Below are 21,123 nucleotides of genomic sequence, written 5' to 3'. Positions count from 1 at the left end.
CATCTGCGTACAGCGTGAAATAGTCCTCGACTCCATCCTGCCCTGTGATCACTCCATGGCGCCGGTTAATTCCTGCGATGACTGTTCCCTGAAATTCGTTTGGAGCTATAACTTCCACAGACATAATAGGTTCAAGAATACATAATGTGGCATTTGCCAAGGCTAGGTGTAGAAATAAAAAACAACAATTAAAAAAAGTTAAGTGTTTCAGCTATTAAAGTAAAATTCTCTCCAGGTCTACATGAGATAGGCGGCACTTTCACAATGATAAGCTTACAATTTCTCCGGACTCACTTTTTTTTAGTAGTAATGGGAACAGTTATGTATGTGAAAAACATTCCATTCTGGTGCTAGTATTTCAATTAGCATACTTAGAACAAATCCTTAAAAATCCTTAAACTGCAGAGGACAGAAAACACAAATCATCAAGTCCTACACTATGTAAACTATCCGGTGGTGCTATGTGATCTTTCTGGAACTGTCACTTTTGAGACCAAAGTAAACCTGTTCTTTCTTGCTGATCCTCAGCCTGCATGTATGATCCATTCATCCCTCTCCCCACCCCCCTCCCCCCACACCATCGCAGGCAGCAGAGGGTGCGCAGGAGGAAAGGATCCCCTCTCTGGGAAGTCTTCCCCTTTCTAGGCTGAACATTTCCCCCGCCTGCCTGAGACTCGGGCTTTTAGTTTCTGTCCTCTAACAAGTTGTTTGCCTCTTGTGCAAAGTCTGTCCAGGTCTTAAATTTCTTCACCAATAACTAAAAAATATCAAACTAGATGTTAACAATTACTTTAACACAAAACTCTTGTATTTTCTGGTCCCACCTAATACACAATTAATACTCTTTTTAGTTATAAATACTAATAATTACAAAAAAGTAAGATAAAAATTCAAATATTTACACTTCAAACATTTACAAAAATTTGATAGTAGAGCTAAAGCAGAGCACTTAAGTTCAGACAAAGTTTATCCCCAACAAAAGGTTAGAAGCAAAACACAGGAGAGATAATTAAGAACTATTTTGTTTTTAAACAACTATAGTTTTTCCAGAGGCATCAAATTACCCATAAGAAATTAATTATCAACCATTCTTGTATATTCATATAAGCACTTCTAAAGCCACTACAGTCCTGAGTGCAGTAGCTGTTAGTGACAGTGTAATACATGCCCCTCAGGACCAGCAGGGACTTGGTGGCAGTACCAAACTCTAGAAATGTTCAAGTTTCTCTGCCAATTATACAATGTATTTGAATAGAACACTATTGAAATTACCTGTTGGTTCTAATGCCTAATTCATGGAAAGTCTATGTAACAGAAACACTGGTGAGTCTCTATTTCAATCCACTAGGAAAAGCACCAATACCAGCAGGCAGGGTACTTAAGAGGCTAATGAGGAGGTAGTCAGGGCCTAAGACTAGTCTAGGCTTAACTTTAAGCTCCACCAAACTAGCATGTCAGCTTGGGTTATGAAACTAATTACTCTGAACCCCAGTACTCCCAGCACTAGGGCCACTATGAAGATAAGCTCACTCGCGTACTCAATACAACATGGTGGGTCAGTAAGTTTTATGAGCAACAATGGGGCAAACATGTTAGGAAATGAGTAACATGGCACAATGCTAGGTCAAAAGGCAATATAACAGGGAGAATTGTATTCAGTGTGCTAAATGTATGCATGCATGTGTGTTTGTGTATGTATGTATGTATGTACGCACAAGTGGTGCATGTACATATGTATGTATGTATGTATGCATGCATGTACATATATGCATGAATGTAAGCACACACATGGTAAATTTCCAAGGAATATTCCCAGGCAACGTGGGAAAGTTCAAGTGATGGGCACTCTATATAGTAAGGAAAAAAGAGAGACTCAGACCCTGCTGGGCTGATGAGGTACAGGCAGCTCTGGCTGTCCAGCATGGCTGGAGCCCTGTGTCTGGGAGAGTGCGTGTGGCGTCCTTCAACAACTTGTTAGACTGGGCCAAGCACACGTGGGTTCACACTTCACTTTCACTGACTGATGTCTATGGCAGCTTCAAAATTGGTGTTTTTTGAGAATCTAAACTACTTCCTAATCTTGATATTATATCACAAATTTTAACATATCTTACTATATGTAATAATAAACACAATAACCTAAGTATAAGCTACTCTAATACTGGGATCAGCAAGCCATGTCCTTACCCCAAAGGTGGCATTTAGGTTCTTCTGACTATTTCTTCATGATTAAAGGCAAAACGTCATAGAATTACTTTTTATCTATAAATAAATGCAAATGTTTGCCAAAAACAATGCAATTTTAAAAAGAAAAGGCATGAAATTTGGAATAAGAATAAGGTTGCTTTTTAAAGTCCTAAAAAAGAGGGCGCTTTAAAATGTTAAGAGTGGATGCCTTTAATTCTAGTACTCAGGAGGTAGAGACAGGCAGATCTCTTGAGTTTGAGGCCAGCCTGGTCTACAGAGTGAATTTCAGGACAGCCAAGGCTACACAGAGAAACTCTGACTTAAAAAAAAAAAAAAACTAATTAATTTAATTGAATAAAATCAAGCACAGACAGGAAGTTCTTGTCAAACAGTAAAGACGAAGAACCCAAATGCGCTGGTTTTCACCTTAGCACCAGGCTTGTCTGCACAACTTGGTTTCACAAAAAGTTCCCATTTTAGATATAATCCAGTTTTCCTTTGCACACCCAATAGACAATTACTCATATTTCACTGACTTTTTCATTGGTATATGTATATATTATGGATATATATATCTATATTTATATATAGAAAAAGCTAAAAAGGATGAAGTTACATATTAATAAATATTTTAAGGTCAAAAAGCAGATATTCTAATCTGACTTACGCTTAATAGCATCCATATTATTTTTTTTCTTCAGACTGACCAAATTCCTCTATCAGACTGCAGAGCCTCTTTATTTATTTAATGTATGAGTGCTCTCTTTGCATATACACCTGCAGGCCCGAAGAGGGACTCAAATGACATTATAGATGGTTGTGAACCACCACGTGGTTACTGGGATTTGAACTCAGGACCTCTGGAAGAACAGCTAGTGCTCTTAACTGGTCAGCCATCTCTCTAGCCCTGCAGAACCTGTATAACACACAGTTGACATAAAGAAAATGGAGGATCACTCACTCTTTTTACAACTGAAAAGTAGACTAGAATTATTAAATTTAAATAAAATAGTTAACAACATAGTGTAGAAAACAGAAGCACTCCCAGCCACTGCCTAACAGTAATCAGAGATGTAAACTGAGCCAAACAAAGTTGAACAAGCTCCAAATTCATACAGAATCAATAGAATTCTGATTTACAGAATGGTTTGGAAATAATGATTAAGAAATATTAATTCTCTACTGTTTTAATTCTCTTTGATGGAAATATTTTGTGGAATAATTTTATTATGTAAAGGCACTTCTATATATTACTAAGGAATTGACAACTAAGGAATTGATTACTAAGGAATGAGGAGGCAAAGAAAATGAATTTTCTGACTTCAGGGTAACTATGAAGTTCTTTTGCTAGATAGTTCTGATGTCAAACTGCTTTGCTGTCATTTGTTTCCCACTCCCCTGAATTAAAGGCAAAGAACCAGATATGCCTGCCTGCAATGCCTCAGAGTTCTAGTTCACAGTTTTCATAGAAATATTACCTTGTGTAAGGTGGCAATTTTAGCAGCTTAGCAGGAAGTCTGTATTATACATAGTTTACTGAATTCTTTTTTTTTTTTTAATTAATTTATTCTTGTTACATCTCAATGTTTATCCCATCCCTTGTATCCTTCCATTCCTCCCCGCCCCCCATTTTCCCATTATTCCCCTCCCCTATGACTGTTCCTGAGGGGGATTACCTCCCCCTGTATATTCTCATAGGGTATCAAGTCTCTTCTTGGCTACCTGCTGTCCTTTCTCTGAGTGCCACCAGGTCTCCCCCTCCAGGGGACATGGTCAAATGTGAGGCACCAGAGTACGTGAGAAAGTCATATCACACTCTCCACTCAACTGTGGAGAATATTCTGACCATTGGCTAGATCTGGGAAGGGGTTTAAAGTTTACCTCCTGTATTGTCCTTGGTTGGTGCCTTAGTTTGAGCGGGACCCCTGGGCCCAAATCTGCCTATCATATTGTTCTACTTGTAGATTTCTAGGACCCTCTGTATCCTTTTATTTTGCTATTCTCCCATGCGTCTCTCATTTAGAGTCCCAATAGGATGCCTTCCCCTCTGTCCCAGTTTCCTGGTAAGTGAAGGCTTTCGTGGGACGTGCCCCTTGGGCTAGTATGCAGATATAAGTGAGTATATACCATTTGATTCTTTCTGCTTCTGGGTTAACTCACTCATTATGATCATTTAGTTTACTGAATTCTTTAAAACACCTTCCCATATTCATAAGAATGCCTAACAGCTTAAAATATTATACATGAAAAAATTACTTACAAATTTATGAGCTCCTTGACATTTAAATAAATCAGTTAAAATAGCATGACTAGTTAATTTCTCTTTAAGATACTTTGAGTTTTTTTTGCCTTCTCTGTTAAAGCCAGAACTTCAGACTATATACAAACCTAAACAGATGAAAAATATGAACCCAGCTAATTTAGAGCAGGGTGAGCGTTGGTCTCTGCAGGGAGGGAATACAGCCATCTCCTGTCAGCGACAGTACTCCTCCCTTACCTACCACACTCCACCCCGAGGTCTACTCTGAGGAGACCAGCAGTGCGGCTCTGGAGGCCATGGCAGTCTCCCACAAAGACAGCTATGGAGGGCATTAGGACACAGCGTACCTTGTTTAAGAGCACCTTCTCCAGCTCGGATGAAAGAGATTTCATTCGAATCAACCATGTGGTGTGCTCCATCTTGCAGAACAAACCGTAGCCCAGAAAGCTTGTGACCAGAAAGAGGGCCTTTTTCACAGGCATCCAAAAACCCCTAACAACGAATGAACATAAAAGTACAGTGAGATTTCACTGGCAGAGCTTGACCCAAAATGCCCAAACAGGTTATTGCGGAGAAGTGGGATGTCCTTATGATAAACACTGCCTTTCACCTCTCACGATACTGAGTAAGCTTGGCATTTGGGTGAGCGATTCTGTAGAAAAGGACAGCACATGAAGGCGTGAGCTGGCTGGAATTAAGCGAGGGGCACACATCATGCTTGCCCCATAGTCTCAACTACAGAAACCATTACTGCTCACACTCCATTACGGAGATAGCAGGACCTTCCTTTCACAACGAGGAGATGGAGGAAGGGCAAGCTAAGGTCGCCAACCTTACCAAAGCCTGTGCGTCTTGAGCCCCTACTACTGACGCACCAGTGATTTGCCTTACTGGCAGATGGATCATAAAAATCACTGTGTAAATGCATGCGTGAGTGTGAAGAACTAGAATTAAAGGAAACTTCATTTTCCCAAATGCAATTTACTTTTTTAAAAGACAGCTTCACTGAGGTATAACTCATACACAACAAAGGGCATCAGTTGAAAGAGTACAGTCGGCAAGCTTGCAGCTCATTTTCAGTAGTCACCCCTCCAATTCAGTCACACAGCCACACACGCACAGCCACACACGCACAGCCACACACGCACAGCCACACACACAGCCACACACACAGGCACACACGCACAGCCACACACACACAGCCACACGCACAGTCACACATGCAGGCACACACACAGGCACACACGCAGGCACACACGCAGGCACACACACAGGCACACACACAGGCACACACGCACAGTCACACACGCACAGCCACACACAGGCACACACACACACAGCCACACACGCACAGCCACACACGCACAGCCACACACACAGCCACACACACAAGCACACACACAGCCACATACACAGCCACACACACAGAAAGTTATATTTCTGACATTTCAAAACTGTAAATTATGTATGCTGAAAAATATGTAAATTCTCTTATGTGAATTTTGGAGACATCTGATACTCAGAAGTGTGTGAATGGTAAAGTATTATCTTAAAATAACAGCATACTAAATGAAACACAGTACTAACAACATCAAAGCAATTATAACCCGCGGTCCACACAATCGACAATTACTTAGAGCGTACAGCAGCCTTAAGTAACAGGGAAAGCGAAGCAAACACTGACCCTTTGTGCATGTGTGCACAGATCTTTGCAATTTCACACATCCAACCTTATCTGGCCTCCATATTTTTGAAGGGTGGAGGCAAGCAGTTTACTCCCAATTTACAAATTTAAAAAGGAAGCAGAGGCAGATCTCTTTGGACCTGAGGCCATTCTGAGCCACATACAGACTCCCTGTCTCAAAGAAACAACCTAGGTCTGAACACTCACTCAGCAAAACTGCTGTAGAGCGGTCCCCAGGGCTGGGAAAAGCAACAAACGAGCATCCTACAACAGCATACATGAAACGTGCATAACCCCTGAAGACTACAGAATGGATGTAATGACAGATTACAGTCAGTGTCAGTTTATGAACAGATGTTACATATGATTAACACAGCACGTGTGGATAGCTCCTGAACCGAGCTGGGAGTTCTAAGATGGAAAGCCTGACAGTACCATAAAGACACTGGCTAACGTACAGGAACCATGACAGACACCAGCATGACAGAAGAGAAAGAGCGATTCAATCCTAACAGCCTGCTTTCAAATAGAGACAATCGCTAGAGCTCTGCTAAGCATTACCTTTTCAACGGCAGGCACAAAGGGCTTTGGAATGTTGGACCCAAATGTTTCATCGGAAAACTCCAACTTAGTGTAGTCCTCTGGGGCCAGGGGTTCCAGCACGCCTATTACTTTTCCAAACTGGCCGGCACCACCTGACTGCTTTTTATGTGTAAAATCAAATCTGCAAATGATTTAGGAGGAGAAAACAAGCAGAACATTAGTAATTAACACCTTAAATAAACTGCCACTAATTTACACAGAGCTCCACATTTCATATTTGTTTTACTTTATCCTTTGACCATGATGGCCATACTATGCAATTTTATTATGGAACTTATTTATAAGAAATTCTGTTCTGCTCTCACTCAGCGGTGAAAGTCAGGCATACCACCTAAGTAGTCAAGTTTTTTTTTTTTTTCATTCTTCTAAAAGAAGGCTGAGTCCAAGGCTTCTAATAATGTACATTCCAAAGAGTCCACCCAGCTCTGGACCACCACCCTTCCATGTCACACAGCGCAGGAACCAAGGACGGTTACGTGGATGTAAGAACTCTGATGGGTATAGTAACCATCGAGGCGATTCCTACTTGGTTTTAGTGTTTGGCACTATAGACTTGGGTGATTTAAAGGGAGCGCCATATGGAATAATTAACACCTGAAGATGATTAATGACAAAATAATATTGAGGAGCACAAAAAGGGCTTTCAAGAAGAAATGCACACACGTTTACTTCAAGCCAATGGAATAAGGATAAGAATAAGTATTTTATACACATCAAACATGGAGACACAAGCTCACAGGCGGCTATTTCTTAGAAAACATGGAGACACAAGCCAGCCACTTCATCCTCTAGCCTGAATCTTTCAGAGGACAATCACTTTCAAAGTGTTTACAGTATCTGCTGCAGGCGAGTGTGCATTAATGGGTGAGTCTGTAAGTGGCTTGGAAAAAGTAAATGTAAATAATGGGAGGAGATGGCAAGCTTGGAAGGGGCAGGTTTCCTAAACAGCCCAAGTGTAACTGTGTTTGACTTGCTGCCTTCTAATAATCTTCCAGAAGCCAAGAGCTTCAGGACGGGCTGGGCAACTCCAAAAAGGGAGAACCTAGTTCTCTGGGAGGGAAAACCAGTACCCATCAGAAGCAAGACAATAAGTAGAAGGTGAAAAGAGTGCCCCAATCACAATCGGTGCTGCCCAGAAGCTCTCAGGCACTCAGCGCTCCTGAGGTACTGGGCAGTTAGTTTCAGTCTAACAACAACGGAGCATCTCTATAAAATAGCCTCACTGAAGAGAAGGCTCAGCAGGGAAACCAGCTTGCTGCCAAGCCTAATGACTTGAGTCCAACCCCTGGAACTCCATGGTGGAAACAGAACCAGGTCCCACAGGCTGTCCTCCAACCTCTACACTCCTGCCATGGCACACACAAACCCTGGAATCAATACAAAATGAAATATTAAAAAATAAAATCAGTAGTCTTCATTGTAATGAAAAAATAGTCTTTATCTGTACTATATAGATTAACTATTCGGCTAAACCTAATCATGGCTACATAAACTGAATTGACAATTCAGCCACAGCACAGATGCAGGGCACCCCACACAGGGCACCCCATCACTGCTGAGGTCTGCAGGGAGCAATGTCCTAAGGAGCAGCTCACCACCAATATAATTTATGAACAAGAGGAACCAAGTGGCAGAGCATGTGAGTGTCAGGTTTGTGTTAAATACTCTGCATAGACTAAACCCAGAAATCACCATTGTTTCTAGTGTTATCCTACAGGGCAAGACCTGGGAGCCGGAAGCTAAAGCACTAGACAAACGTGACTGCTACCGACCACTGAGCCAGGATCTATACCAAAAGCAACACCCTTAACCAAACATTTTCCAAGGATGCTCACCGGACCCCTGACCAATGCATTCACTGAGGTGTGTGTCACTAGTGGGCACTGTATGTCAACTGTATGACATACAGGCATAAAGGGAGACTGACTGACCGGCAGGCCTGCTGAAGGTCAAAGAACTTCTAGCCTAGAGTCACACCAGTAAAAGATGATTGGTTTTGTCAAAATAACATGTCACAGCAAATGTAATGTTAAGGAGAATTGTTTGGTTCTCTTTTTTTAATATCGAATTTGTAGATTCACTTTTACTTACTTTAGGTTGTTTTGTTTTCCTGTCACTATTTCGTCCTGGGCAGTCTGAAACTCTCAAGAGATCTCCCTGGCTTTGCCTTCCAAGCGCTCGGATTAAAAGCATGAGCCACCACGGCAGGCCATCTTGACTTTATATTCATATTAAAACTTCTTATTGTACAAACAAGCTACACATTACCCAAGCCTGAGGGTAATGAAATTATAGTAGGCAACTAAGACCTTAAAGACCCAACTGGGGCTGAGAGATGCTCAGTGGTTGGAAACACTTTCTGCTCTTGCATAGGACCAGGGTTTAGTTCCCAGCAACAACATGGCAGCTCACAGCCATCCGTAACCCCAGTTCCAGGAGATGTGACACCTTTTACTGACAGTTCCTTGGGCAACATAAGTAACGTGCAGACGAAACACTCTAAAAAATGCCTTAGGTTGGGGAATGATGGTGCACACCTCTAATCCCAGCACTCAGGGAGGCAGAGGCAGGTGGATCTCTGTGAGTTTGAGGTCAGCCTGGTCTACAAAATGAGTCCAGGACAGCCAAGGCTACACAGGGAAACCCTGTCTTGAAAAAAAAGAAAGGAAGGAAGAAAGAAAGAAAGAGCACAAGAATAGGAATGATATTCTTTCAATTCAGTTTATTTACAATCTAAATGAAAAGGTAAGTTTCTCTTTAAGTAATATAATTTTGAGAGAACCCAAGTTGGTATTTATATTGTTAAGTGACATTGTGTTATAGTCTATGCTAATTATTAAACACAGAATCTTAGACTACCAGAAGACTTCACGATGCTGGCTCTGGAAGCCCACACTGCAGCCCTTATTCCTCTGACTAGAAGTCTACAGAAGTTACAGGAGATACAACTAGTAACTTACAAAACCATACTGCATGCTCTGCACATTACCTTCTGACTCACCAACGACACAGCCGCTCTTTCCTGAACACTTCTGACTCACTAACTACAGAGCTGCTCTTTCCTGGACACCATCCAAGAAACATTCACTTACAGACACACACACACACACACACACACACACACACACACGTCCTCATTCATAGGAAAACACCAGCAGCACGTGAGGAAAGCAATACCTCGCACACTGTATAGCACTGCCCCTTCTTTTTAGGGTGTCACTGTACCATACATTAGCACTTTACCCCAAAAACCTTCAATAATCTACATTTAAGAAAAAGAGAGACGGGGCTGGAGCTAAGTGCACAGCAGAGGGTGTGAGTTTGGCTCCCAGCGTTCACACTGTGTGGCTCACCAATGCACAGAAGTCCAACTCCAGGGAGATCTGATGTACCTGCACACACATGTGCACACACACATACATATACATAATAAGAAACCATAAACATAAAATTTTAAGACAGAGAGCCAAGAGTGATAGCTCATGCTCATTAAGCTTATATTTCTAAGATCAGTGAGATAGGGGAAGTGTGTAGGAACATTGAAAGTTTTTCCTCCGATCCCAATTACTCCCCCAACTTTATAGCGTGGTTTTTCTGCTTCTCCAGTCTGGATCAGCCTCCAAAGAAGCCTGGGTGAGCAAGCCTCTCACAAAGAGAAGAGGAGAGAATGGGTGAATCACACTTGGAGAACTTTGCACCTTGCCCTGTGAGGCCCATTTGAGAAAAGGTGTACTCCAATCTGCCTGTGAAACAGTCTGTCAGGAGCAGCTGAAGGCCTCCAGAAACCCTGAGACAAGGTCGGAAAGCCCCTCCCTTCCTCCTGAATCCTCCCACACCTGCCCCAGCCGGCGGGAGCCAGAGGGAATACCCAGGCTTTTCTCAAGAAGGTACCCGCCTACCCCGGGGCGGGGCCCAGGCTCCTAGCAGCAGAGCCACAGCCCCAACAGTTTCTTGAGTGAGGAAGAGGAAAGGAAGGCACAGAGGATCCCTCACGCAGCCCAGCAGCCGGCTTCGCCACCACGCGAGGAGACCATTCGGCCGCTGCAGTCAGCACTAACAGGATCCAGGCTGCACACACTGTGATCCCTTTGAACTAGGGCAGCCCGCGCTCACTGTTGCCCAGATGGAAATCCCACCCACCCACTATGCGGCCTCCAGGGCCGCCTCGGTGGCTGAGAACTGCATCAACTATCAGCAGGGGACCCCGCACAAGGTGTTCCTGGTGCAGACAGTCCAGCAGGCCAGCAAGGAGGTGAGTCTGCGGGGAGCGGCCGGGGATCAGCCGCCACCCCCCCCCCCCCCCCCCGTCGCGGCCCCCTGCTCCGCCTCCGAAATTATAAGGGACTCACCCCAGAACCGAATGCTTTCCCCGTAAGGCAGATTTTGGGCGTGTTATTTCAAGGAATTGGGAAATAATGAGGTGGGCATCTCACCCTTTGCTGTGGTGAGAGAAGGTCTAGAGAAGAGGCGTGCTAAACAATCTGGAAGCTGTTACTGTTTCTCAATCTGCTGGGAGCCTTGGCCAACAAAAGCTTCTCCAAACAACTCCCCAAACTTTAAGAGCAACTCTTAGGTCCTTTGCCCAAAACGAAGGGAAAATGTGAGAAGCCAGCCCAGAGTACAAAGACAAAAGCACTGTGTGCTGCCCACATCCTCCCTCAGATGATGCGCTTTGAAACAGGCTTAGGGGTTTTAAGGCCTAGACTACTGAGTGCCCCTAATTTTTTTTTTTTTCACGGCTCAAAGGTGGCTTTTGTTTTGGTTTGGTTTGGCTGACAAAGAAATGTTTAGCTGTTTTTTTTTTTTTAAACTGCCAGGTGTAAACTTCAAATTTATTTTTTCATTTAAAAGTGAAATATTTGGGTTATGTATCTATTCATAAGATTTGTTGAAATGTTGTTTGACAGGTCAAGAGACAGTAAAAACAGCACTTAGGCACTTTGTCTTTGGGCACTTGGCAACAATCTGCCTCAAATCACTTTAGTCTCTGAACAGTCTGGGACCCTTGGCTTTAAGATGCACCTTTCCAAAGCTGTATCCTACTGTCATTTCATCTGTGTACCCTGTATTCTTCTACACAATCTAAAGTAAACTTGCTAGAGACTGCCAAATTAGACACTAACCACTTGGCAACAGGCTGTTCTCAGGCAGTGAGGCGTGAGGGAGGGGTGATGAGCTATGGTAATATATACATTCTGAAAAATGTCAGTGCGAAATCCACTGTTTTGTGTTTTAAAAGACGCGAAGCTTTAATGTATTTCCTCTCACCAGCCATGTAATAAGAGTCGTCTAGAGCCGGGCGTGGTGGCGCACGCCTTTAATCCCAGCACTCGGGAGGCAGAGGCAGGCGGATCGCTGTGAGTTCGAGGCCAGCCTGGTCTACAAAGCGAGTCCAGGACAGCCAGGGCTACACAGAGAAACCCTGTCTCGAAAAACCAAAAGAAAGAAAGGAAAAAAAAAAAAAAAAAAAAAGAGTCGTCTAACTAAAAAAATATTTGGCTTATTACAATAGTCCTTTCTCCACTACATTTTTCTAAATTTTAGGATATCCCAGGAAGAGGGCACAAGTACCACCTTAAATTTTCTGTGGAAGAAATTATCCAAAAAGTAAGTGAAGCATCCTTTCCAGTGAGTGCATTTTGATTCTGAGTTTTCTAGGTGGTTTTGCTGAAGGGTTTGCTCTCCGGCTGCTGTGAATGTTTGAGGAACAGCACTGCAGGCAACGCCACAGCGCCAGTATGCGTTGCCTTTGCGGTCTTTCTTTCTAGTGAATTATTTAGAAAACAGTCTGTATTTCAGTTCAAATAAATTACCCTTAAATAAATTCTGAGCTGTCTGAATTTATGCCTTGTATGACTGAATGAGGTAATTCACTCTCCAGTCAGGACTGCTTTCTCATGCGTCCTTTCACTTTGGTTTTTAACTGGGTATTCAAATTAAGTACATTTAGAAACTCGGGAACAATAGGCCTGCCAACTGTGAATCTGCTAATATTTCAATAGCTCACAGGGCAGGAAAGTTTGAAAATTTTTCATGCCCGTCAAATTATTAATGAAATAAAAGGAAGTGCAGTTTACACCACAGCCGCCTTGAAGCCCTGGGAAGTCCACGGCCTCCCTGAGTGTAACGCTGGAGCAACTAGAGGAAATCCTCTAAGAGACAGACAAGCTGCTAGCAGCCATCCACTCAGCCTGCCACAGTCATTCCTGTTGTATTAGGAGAGACTGCTGTCTATCCTTGGAAAAACGGGGCTTTAAGAAGCAGAGAGAAAGGGTATGGCGAAAGCTTAGGAGTCGTACTTTGGTATGGAGTTAGACTAGAATTTCATCTTGTAAACCGACGGCTCATCAACAAGGTTAGAATTCATAAGATTCTGAACCATCGTAAATTATAATAATGAATGACCATCTGTAAGACTGATCTTTTGTAAAAATGTTCCAAACAGCAAGTTACAGTGAACTGCACAGCTGAAGTTCTTTACCCTCAAGCGGGACAAGGTGCGGCACCAGAGGTCAACTTCACATTTGAAGGAGAATCTGGCAAGAACCCAGATGAAGAAGATAACACATTTTACCAGAGACTCATGTCTCTGAAGGAACCACTACACGCACAGAACATTCCAGGTACACATGTAAAGCATGGAAAATTACAGTTTCTCAAACTTGAGGTGTATCTCCATTACCCGTGTTCAAAATTGTTTGCTGTTATCTATGTTGAAAATGCCTTTTGCAAACATACTTATCCAATACTTGAATCCAACAGTAAAAACAAGCTCTGGAATTGTATACATTCATGGCTTAATTTAGTTTTTACACATATTGGAACACTAGAAAGCATGACTAAGAATTTGGATTTTTTAATCTAAAAAGGTTAATAACTACATTTAGTTTATAAATGTTTCCTCTACCAGACAGTTTTGGAAATGTGTCTCCACAAATGAAGCCAGTTCACCACTTAGCCTGGGTCGCCTGTGGTTATATAATGTGGCAGAATTCGACTGAAGACACATGGTATAAAATGACAAAAATTCAAACTGTCAAGCAAGTGGTACGTAGTCTCTCTCCACAAAGTATGCTGTTAACAGTTAATACTGACAAGGTACTGAATTCATAGTTGGACAATGGTCCTACTGTGCTGTGACTGGTGAGCCTGGCAGTCTGAAAGCACTGCAGGCCAGTCAAGACTGCAGAGGGTCAAGTTAAAGGAAGCATAGAAAACAATAGCACGGGTCCCAAGAGTCCCTTGGCTTCCTAGCAGTGAGCTCAGACATGGCACCTCTGCATAGCCTCTCTCTTCCTAACAATCGTGTCCAGCGAGTCTCCTTTTCCAGGTCACACGTTGCAGGAAGTGAGCATTAGCAAAGCTAAGGATTTCCTATGAAGCATCTTGTGGTAATGAGTAGTTTCTAGTCTGCAGTTTCACAGGTTTATGGTTTATTCTTACTCTTTCATGCCAGGCAATTCAGGTCCAGTTATCTATGATGCTTTATTCAGACCCGTTCCCAGAGCAAAAGGGCTTTAGCTTTATTAGTATACACAAGCAGAGGCTTGGGCATGCTACACACTCTTAATGAATCACCCTGTCTTTAATTTGCTTTACAAAGGCCCCGAGGGCCACTTTTTGTAGCACTCACAAGTAAAGCTGCACTTCCAAAATTAACAAGTTGTGAGTTAAAATTTGGCAAGTGGTTTGTTTTTTGTTTTTGGTCTTGATTCGATTTTTTAAATTCAGTTTAAAAGGAATATTTCCTTTAGCAATCTAAATACTGTATTTGAGTTGCTACTTTCAAGTACTACTGAACTAACTGCATTTTTCTCTACTAAGTGGTGGTTCCCTAGCTACCTAGAGACACAGGCCTGGCATTTCCCCCAGGGAGAACCGCAGCACTGTGGTCTTTGGAAGCTTGGGGTGGTTCTAGCCGTGCCTTGGCTCACGGGTGATTCTTTTCTCTAATCCCTTTAGACACAGTGTATGGCCTCACATTTTTTTACTAGCCTTATGCTTTCTTAAGGCTGATATCACAGTTATGAGGAAATGCATTTTGCTAGGCCAGAAATATACCGGAAGAAATTCTTTAAGTTTTACCATTTTGAGGTTTAAGGGGCAAATTCAACTGGTATCTAATGGAAATCAAGAAAGATAGTTTCTATAAAATGTGAGAGCAGTGGGCTTCCAGCTGCCTTCTTTCAGCCTGCGGCAAAATCTGCAGGACAGCAGGGGCGCTGTGTCTTCAGGGACCTCTGTGCCCACCTACTAGACACCTACAGCTGCTGGCAGCACAGCTGGTTACAGACCTGCTAAATACCGCAGCACTCTGAGAAACAGTGCATCTGCTTTCCAAATGCACTTCACAGACACCAACCTTGCTTCCAGCATTCCTCTGAAGATGCTGAAGTGTCAGGCCAGGCCAGGTGCAGGCCATAAATCCATAATCAAGCACCCTCAAGGTCCATCCAGCAACATACAAGCTAGTGGTTTCATTCTTTTAAAAACAAAACCCTGTACATGTTCCCAGTATTTTAATACCATTAGTGAAAACCTCAGCAGAAGGGCTTATGTATATTATATATTTTTACCTATAAAATGCAACACGAAAGCTCTTATGTGTGTACGGCACTGACTTAGAGGGGAGCGCTTTGCTGATATACTCAAAGGAAAGCTCACATCAACATGGTGTATGAATGGTGGCTGTGGGGCTGTGTTCATAAGCACTGCCGGCCGCAGCCCCAGGAGCTTGAGTTGCCTGTTGGGCTCAGGACGTCAAGGATAAGTCTTGAGAAGCCTCAGCCTTGTGGGGCACAGCAGATTTCTGATGATGTTTTCAGCCTACATAGAGTAGTTCTGTGTAGCTCACTGCATAAATGCTTTTTATTTCTGAAGTAGCTATCAGCACAAAACAAAGCTTTAGTTGTAAAGTCAGATAACTTAGTCATTACATTTTATTATGGTCCATTTTCTAAAGAATGTTATATAAAGGTGGGGGCAGTGGTGCATGCCTGTAATCCCAGCACTCGGGTAGGCAGAGGCCAGCGGATCTCTGTGAGTTGGAGGCCAGCTTGGTCTACAGAGTCTAGGACAGCCAAGGCTACACAGAGAAACCCTGTCTCAGGGGGTGGGGCGGGGGGAGCTATACAACTTGTTACGTTTAATGTGAGCGCCCATGGCCTTTGTTGATGCTAAGGGTTCCTAAATAAAAAGCTATATACAGTAATGCTCTTAGATAGCTGCCACAAATTGGAAGGAGAAAAAGCACATAAGCAAATTTTAGAATAATAAATACAAAATGATGATTTAAAAAAAATGGCTTGAAAGAATATTTGTTGATTCAATATAATAAAATAGTTTCCTATAAATTATGAACTTTAATTTTTTTATAAATCAACATTAATTCAAAAAATTAAGATGCTATTTTTGTCAGATTGTTTAAATACTTTTTTTTTTGTCATAGCAAAGAAACGATGACTTCATTGAGTTAGACTACACCATTCTACTCCATGACATTGCATCACAGGTAATATACATGACTTATCTCTATTTGATGCCACTTAGAAAATTAGGAATTCTTTTGTAGCCACACGGTCACTTTATTCCTTTTGACTCTAAGTAAAAGTTGGTAAAAGTTCAAGCAGGCACCAGGTTGAAGTGTATCATCCTTATAGCAACTGAACTTGCTTGGTATTATTTCTGGTGAAGACAATTTTTAAATAAAACTGCCAAACAAATCATAAACTCAATTATGTTTTCTAGTTTCATAACGGTACTTTCTTTACTTGCAGGAGATTATTCCTTGGCAAATGCAAGTTCTGTGGCATCCACAATATGGCACAAAAGTAAAGCACAACAGCCGACTCCCAAAGGAAGTGCAAGCAGAGTAAACAAAGACCCTAATGCGGAGACGAAACAGAAACATGCTCATTAACGATGTGTACGACTGTCCTCACTGGCATCTCGCCTAATAAGCCAGATAAATCCCACAGTGCCACTCTGTATGTCTTGGCTACAGTACCGAGCTGCACAGGTTCCATAATAAAGAATATTACGATATAAGAATGTCTCTCTAGCAGTAACAGAACTATGTATATCCTCTAATAAAAGTCCACTTCGGCCTCACAGAGTCTAACTGCATTGGATACTTACGGCACGGGGGCAGTGATGGTCTCTCTAAAGGCCACTTTGGGCTTTCCTGTGATACAAGGACAGCCATATTCTCTCTCCATTCTCTGAAATAAATTGGGGGAGGGGGATTTTTTTTGTAGTTTATAAAGTAAAATGAGAGGAAAAAATACTTTAGTAGCATCCAGTGAAATAATAGTAAAAACTAAACACTAAATTTTAAATTAGTTAACTGGCAAGAAGCAGATGTGATATTCTAAAACCACAAACTACCTTTACATATCTTATATAAATGAGTTCTAATTTTCACTCACCAAATGTCTATCTGCTAAAATCTACTATAGTTTCATATTTGTGCACACTCACTGGAATAACAACAAACCTATTGCCAGGACTTGCTGTCCCAGCTGCAGAGACTGAGTCAGGTATCTTCTGTTTACATCTGACCATGTTCACATTTGATCTATGAGACTCTTTTTTGTCTCTATTGAATTGGCCTCCATGTTTTAAATTTAATTAGTTCATTATTTTTTGAGACAAGGCTTCTTGTGTAACTCTGTTTAGAACTCACTATGTACACCAGGCTGGCCTCAAACTCAGAAAGATTCTCCGGCTTCTCCCTCCCGAGTTCTGAGACTAAAGGCCACTTTGCCCTGCCCTGTGTCTGTGTGTGCATATGCCATGTATGTGTGGATGCCTGAAGAGGGCACTGGATCCACTGGAGCTGAAGTTACAGGAGGCCGTGAGCCACTCAACGTGGGTACTAGCAGCTGAAGTCAAGACCTCTGGAAGAGCAGCAAGTGATTTTAATCACTGAGCCACCTCTCCAGTCCTTATGAACAAATGTCCCGGGAGGTAGGTATAAAAACAGGCTATCTCCCTCAGGCTGGCTTTATTTGACCCAATTATGGACTGGGAATAGATGAAGGTTTTGTTACAAATCCCAGAACCTTGATTCTAGGAGTCTACAATGTTTAACAAATAAAGAGTTATATAAAAATAACCAATTTATAACACAACACGGGAAGCAGTGCGGTGCCATGCTACAAGCCGTAGCAGCGCCTGAAGAAGTGCTATCTGTTTATCTGTTTACAGTCATTACTTTAAGCATTATTGACACTTTATCTTTGCTACAAAGCCAAGGATGACCCTGTAGTAACCGTCCTGCCTCAGCTCCAGGGGGTGATGACAGATGAAGTCACCTTGTGGGCGCCATTACTCACTGTTCACAATGCACACACAGGAGCAGATGTGGCTGCACAGCTTCACTGTGATCCATACCTGAGCGTAGATCTCTAGGTGCAGTTCTCCCATCCCAGACACAATTGTCTCCTTGCTCTCAGTGTCAAAGTGGACTTTAAACGTGGGGTCTTCCCGTGTAAACCTGCCAATACCTTTTGAAAATTTGTCCAGATCATTCTTTAAAAGAGGGGAAAAAAAGTTACTATAGGATTAAGCATGAAAAACAAGTGTATTTTGAGGAGATGCTACTGAACAAAACCATATATCAGAAATTAAGAAATAAAGTGGATCCATGTTTAGTTCTGCGCACCTTTTCTGGAAAATATACAACCTTGGCCATCACAGCCAAGAGACCCTGGCAGCTGCACAGGACTGCCCTCCATTTGAAGACAGAGAACAAGGGTCCAGGACTTAGCCCTGTCACTTCCTGTCACAGTGACCGAACTGTCCATCTGTGGAGACTGCCTAAGCTGAAGGAAGACCAGGACACTCTTGGCAATGCTCTGTAGAGTACAGTCAGCATGCTTGCCAAGGGTCTTCCGTGAATTCAAGAGGCTTAGCCGCTCTTAAGACCAACAGCGAAGGAAATATCACATCAAGAGGTTTCGCTTTTGAAACAATCCCCCAGGTTACTGTCTGGACGGCTCTGTACTTTGATGTAATCCCACACAGTAAGCAGGATGAGCTGTCCGCTTCTCCTAACTCTTAAGATAGGGAGCGCTCTCTGAGTGCCCACAGGAGGCTCAGTGTAGCCACAGGGCGTTTAAAGATAGCAGGGAGCAGAAGGGGGAGGAAAGTGATGCAATGATGACAGAAAAGCAGGAACAAGACCCAACCCCTTGCTGCCGGAATTAAAAATGGTGGGGGGGGGGGGGCAAGGACTGGAGAGATGGCTCAGTGGTTAAGAGAACATCCTGCTCTTCCAGAGGACCAGAGTTCAGTTCCCAGCACCCATGTCAGGTGGCTTACAACCACCTTTAACTCCAGCTCCAGGGGATCAGATGGCATTGACCTCCCTAGGGACCGGCAAGCACACGCATATATCCACACACAGATGGACACACATACATGTAATTAAAAATAAATACATGAAATCTAAAAATGATAGCGGGGATAGAGGAGGGGCAAAAGTCTCCCTCTTCCCTCAAAAGGTAGGTGAGCAGCCTCTGGAAGCTACGAATGGCCCTGAGGTGAAAAGGAAATGCAAACGCAGTCATATACCCACGGGAGCCCAGTTCTCTTCCCAAACATGAGTAAGCAATGAAAATTTTTTTCCATAAAACTTTTAGAAAAGAATATAAGCCTGAGCTGTGGAGATGAATCAGTCAGTAAAGCATTTGTGTCACATGTCTGAGGGGTTGAGTCTGAGTTCCCAGAACCTACTCAATACGGTAGCATATCTGTAATCCCAGTACCAGGTGAGTGGCAGGGACAGGAGAATCGCTGGAAGGCAGCAGGTGAGCCAGTCTGGCACACAGTGGTGAACAAGAGAGACCCTGTCTCAAACTAGGTGATGGTCCCACATGAGGGAGTCCTCGTACCTTCATGAACACATGCTTGCACTCACACTAAAAGGGACAGACGGAGCGCACGTGCACACGAATAGCCCCACTTGATTGATTCAGACTATAGTGAATCATTAGTCTCTGACCTACAGAACTATAAAATAATCACCTTCGTGTTGTTTTATGTCACTAAGATTTTGGGTGATTTCTTAGGGCAGCAATAGAAAAACGACACGTCCTATATGACTAGTATTAGCAGCAGCATGAATCACATGATTGGAGCCGTGATGGCCAACGTGCATGGTACTTCAGACTTAACTGTAGTGTAAACGTGTAGACAGAGGTTAGGCCACATGCCTAAAGCCACACAGCTAACACTCGAGGGCAGTCAGTCCCAGGGCTAGTGCACCCAGGCCACTCTTGGCTTTTCTCTGCAGAGCCAACTCTGGCACTCAGCAGGAGCAGCATCCCTGCCCCGTGAAGCTCAAGTCCTTATGGTGAGAGCCTTCATCGCTTGATTGAAATGAACTATTGTGAGAAGACATGTTTAAATGTTTGCATGCATACACAGGTTCCCCCGATTCACCCCATGTCCTGGTGTTATTGTGAGCTACTAACTGTTAACTGCCTTCCATCAACTCTGAATGTGGGCAGGAAAGCCATAAAGACATCTTTCATTTCTAACCTTGCTAGCGAGCCTTAGCAAAGAGCACAAAACAAAGCATGCTTCAGAGACTTAAGATGTGAAGTTTATCCCCAAGATTCTGAGAAGATGGACTGCTTTCATGGTTTTTGCTCCCTTGACTTTCTCTTCTCTACACTGGAAAATGATCAGAAAAAAAAAAAAACCTCCCAACCTTCTCAAAACAGATGAAGCAGCAGCCATTAATGATGCATCTTACAGGACAGTGTGTCCAAATACGTCTGCGAATGACAGTTCTCAGCTGTTAATGATGTATCTTACAGGACAGTGTGTCCAAGTATGTCTGTGAATGGCAGTTCTCAGATGGCAAGACTTTGTAAAACGTTCACTCAGTACATGAGGAAATTAACTCCAACAAGGCAAGTCAGGACCTAAATACTTATGGCTCAAGATTGAACTAATGGCAGCAGAGAACAGTATGAATGCAGGCACTCCAGCAGCTCTGGCTCTGTAGAATGCCAGTGACATCAAACTAGTTAGATAACCGTCAAAAAGTACACTCGTTAAAACCCTGACTATGAATTATAGATGAAATTTTAAAAAAATCATCGTTTTGGCTTATGATGTTATAATCAAGCACTTTATAACAACCATAAATCTAGAAATATAATATAGTCCACAAAGCTTTTAATTTACCAACACTGTAAAGTACTAACAGTGAGTTTTACAGTAACTTCAGACAAACACCTTTTTCTCCTCTTTCCAATAATTTTCTTCTTCTTCCTCTTTTTTATTTTATTTATTATTATTATTATTTTTTTTTTTTTTTGGTTTTTCGAGACAGGGTTTCGCTGTGTAGCCTTGGCTGTCCTAGATTCACTTTGTA

The 21,123-nt window shown here is 42.6% G+C and overlaps 2 protein-coding genes across 2 annotated transcripts in view; one reads left to right on the top strand and one right to left on the bottom strand.

The window, feature by feature from the left end:
• Gfm1 (G elongation factor mitochondrial 1) overlaps positions 1-21,123 on the bottom strand; it is a 47,460-nt gene that overhangs the window by 1,497 nt on the left and 24,840 nt on the right. The window contains exons 12-16 of the mRNA XM_051157279.1: positions 18,129-18,266; positions 16,872-16,954; positions 6,693-6,855; positions 4,795-4,939; positions 2-162 (exon numbers count right to left, since the gene is read on the bottom strand). Coding sequence (XP_051013236.1) covers positions 2-162; positions 4,795-4,939; positions 6,693-6,855; positions 16,872-16,954; positions 18,129-18,266 — 690 coding nt within the window. The remainder of the gene's footprint in view (position 1; positions 163-4,794; positions 4,940-6,692; positions 6,856-16,871; positions 16,955-18,128; positions 18,267-21,123) is intronic.
• Positions 10,639-16,844, top strand: Lxn (latexin). The gene is made up of 6 exons (XM_051157278.1): positions 10,639-10,986; positions 12,279-12,341; positions 13,180-13,357; positions 13,645-13,781; positions 16,183-16,245; positions 16,511-16,844. Exons 1-6 carry the CDS (start codon positions 10,858-10,860, stop codon positions 16,607-16,609), a joined length of 669 nt encoding a protein of 222 aa, XP_051013235.1. The 5' UTR covers positions 10,639-10,857; the 3' UTR covers positions 16,610-16,844.

The sequence above is a fragment of the Acomys russatus genome, chromosome 15, assembly GCF_903995435.1.
Source record: "Acomys russatus chromosome 15, mAcoRus1.1, whole genome shotgun sequence".
NCBI classification, from domain to species: Eukaryota; Metazoa; Chordata; class Mammalia; order Rodentia; family Muridae; genus Acomys; species Acomys russatus.
Note: the sequence above shows the minus strand (reverse complement) of the source record. Positions and strands in the feature narration are given on the sequence as shown.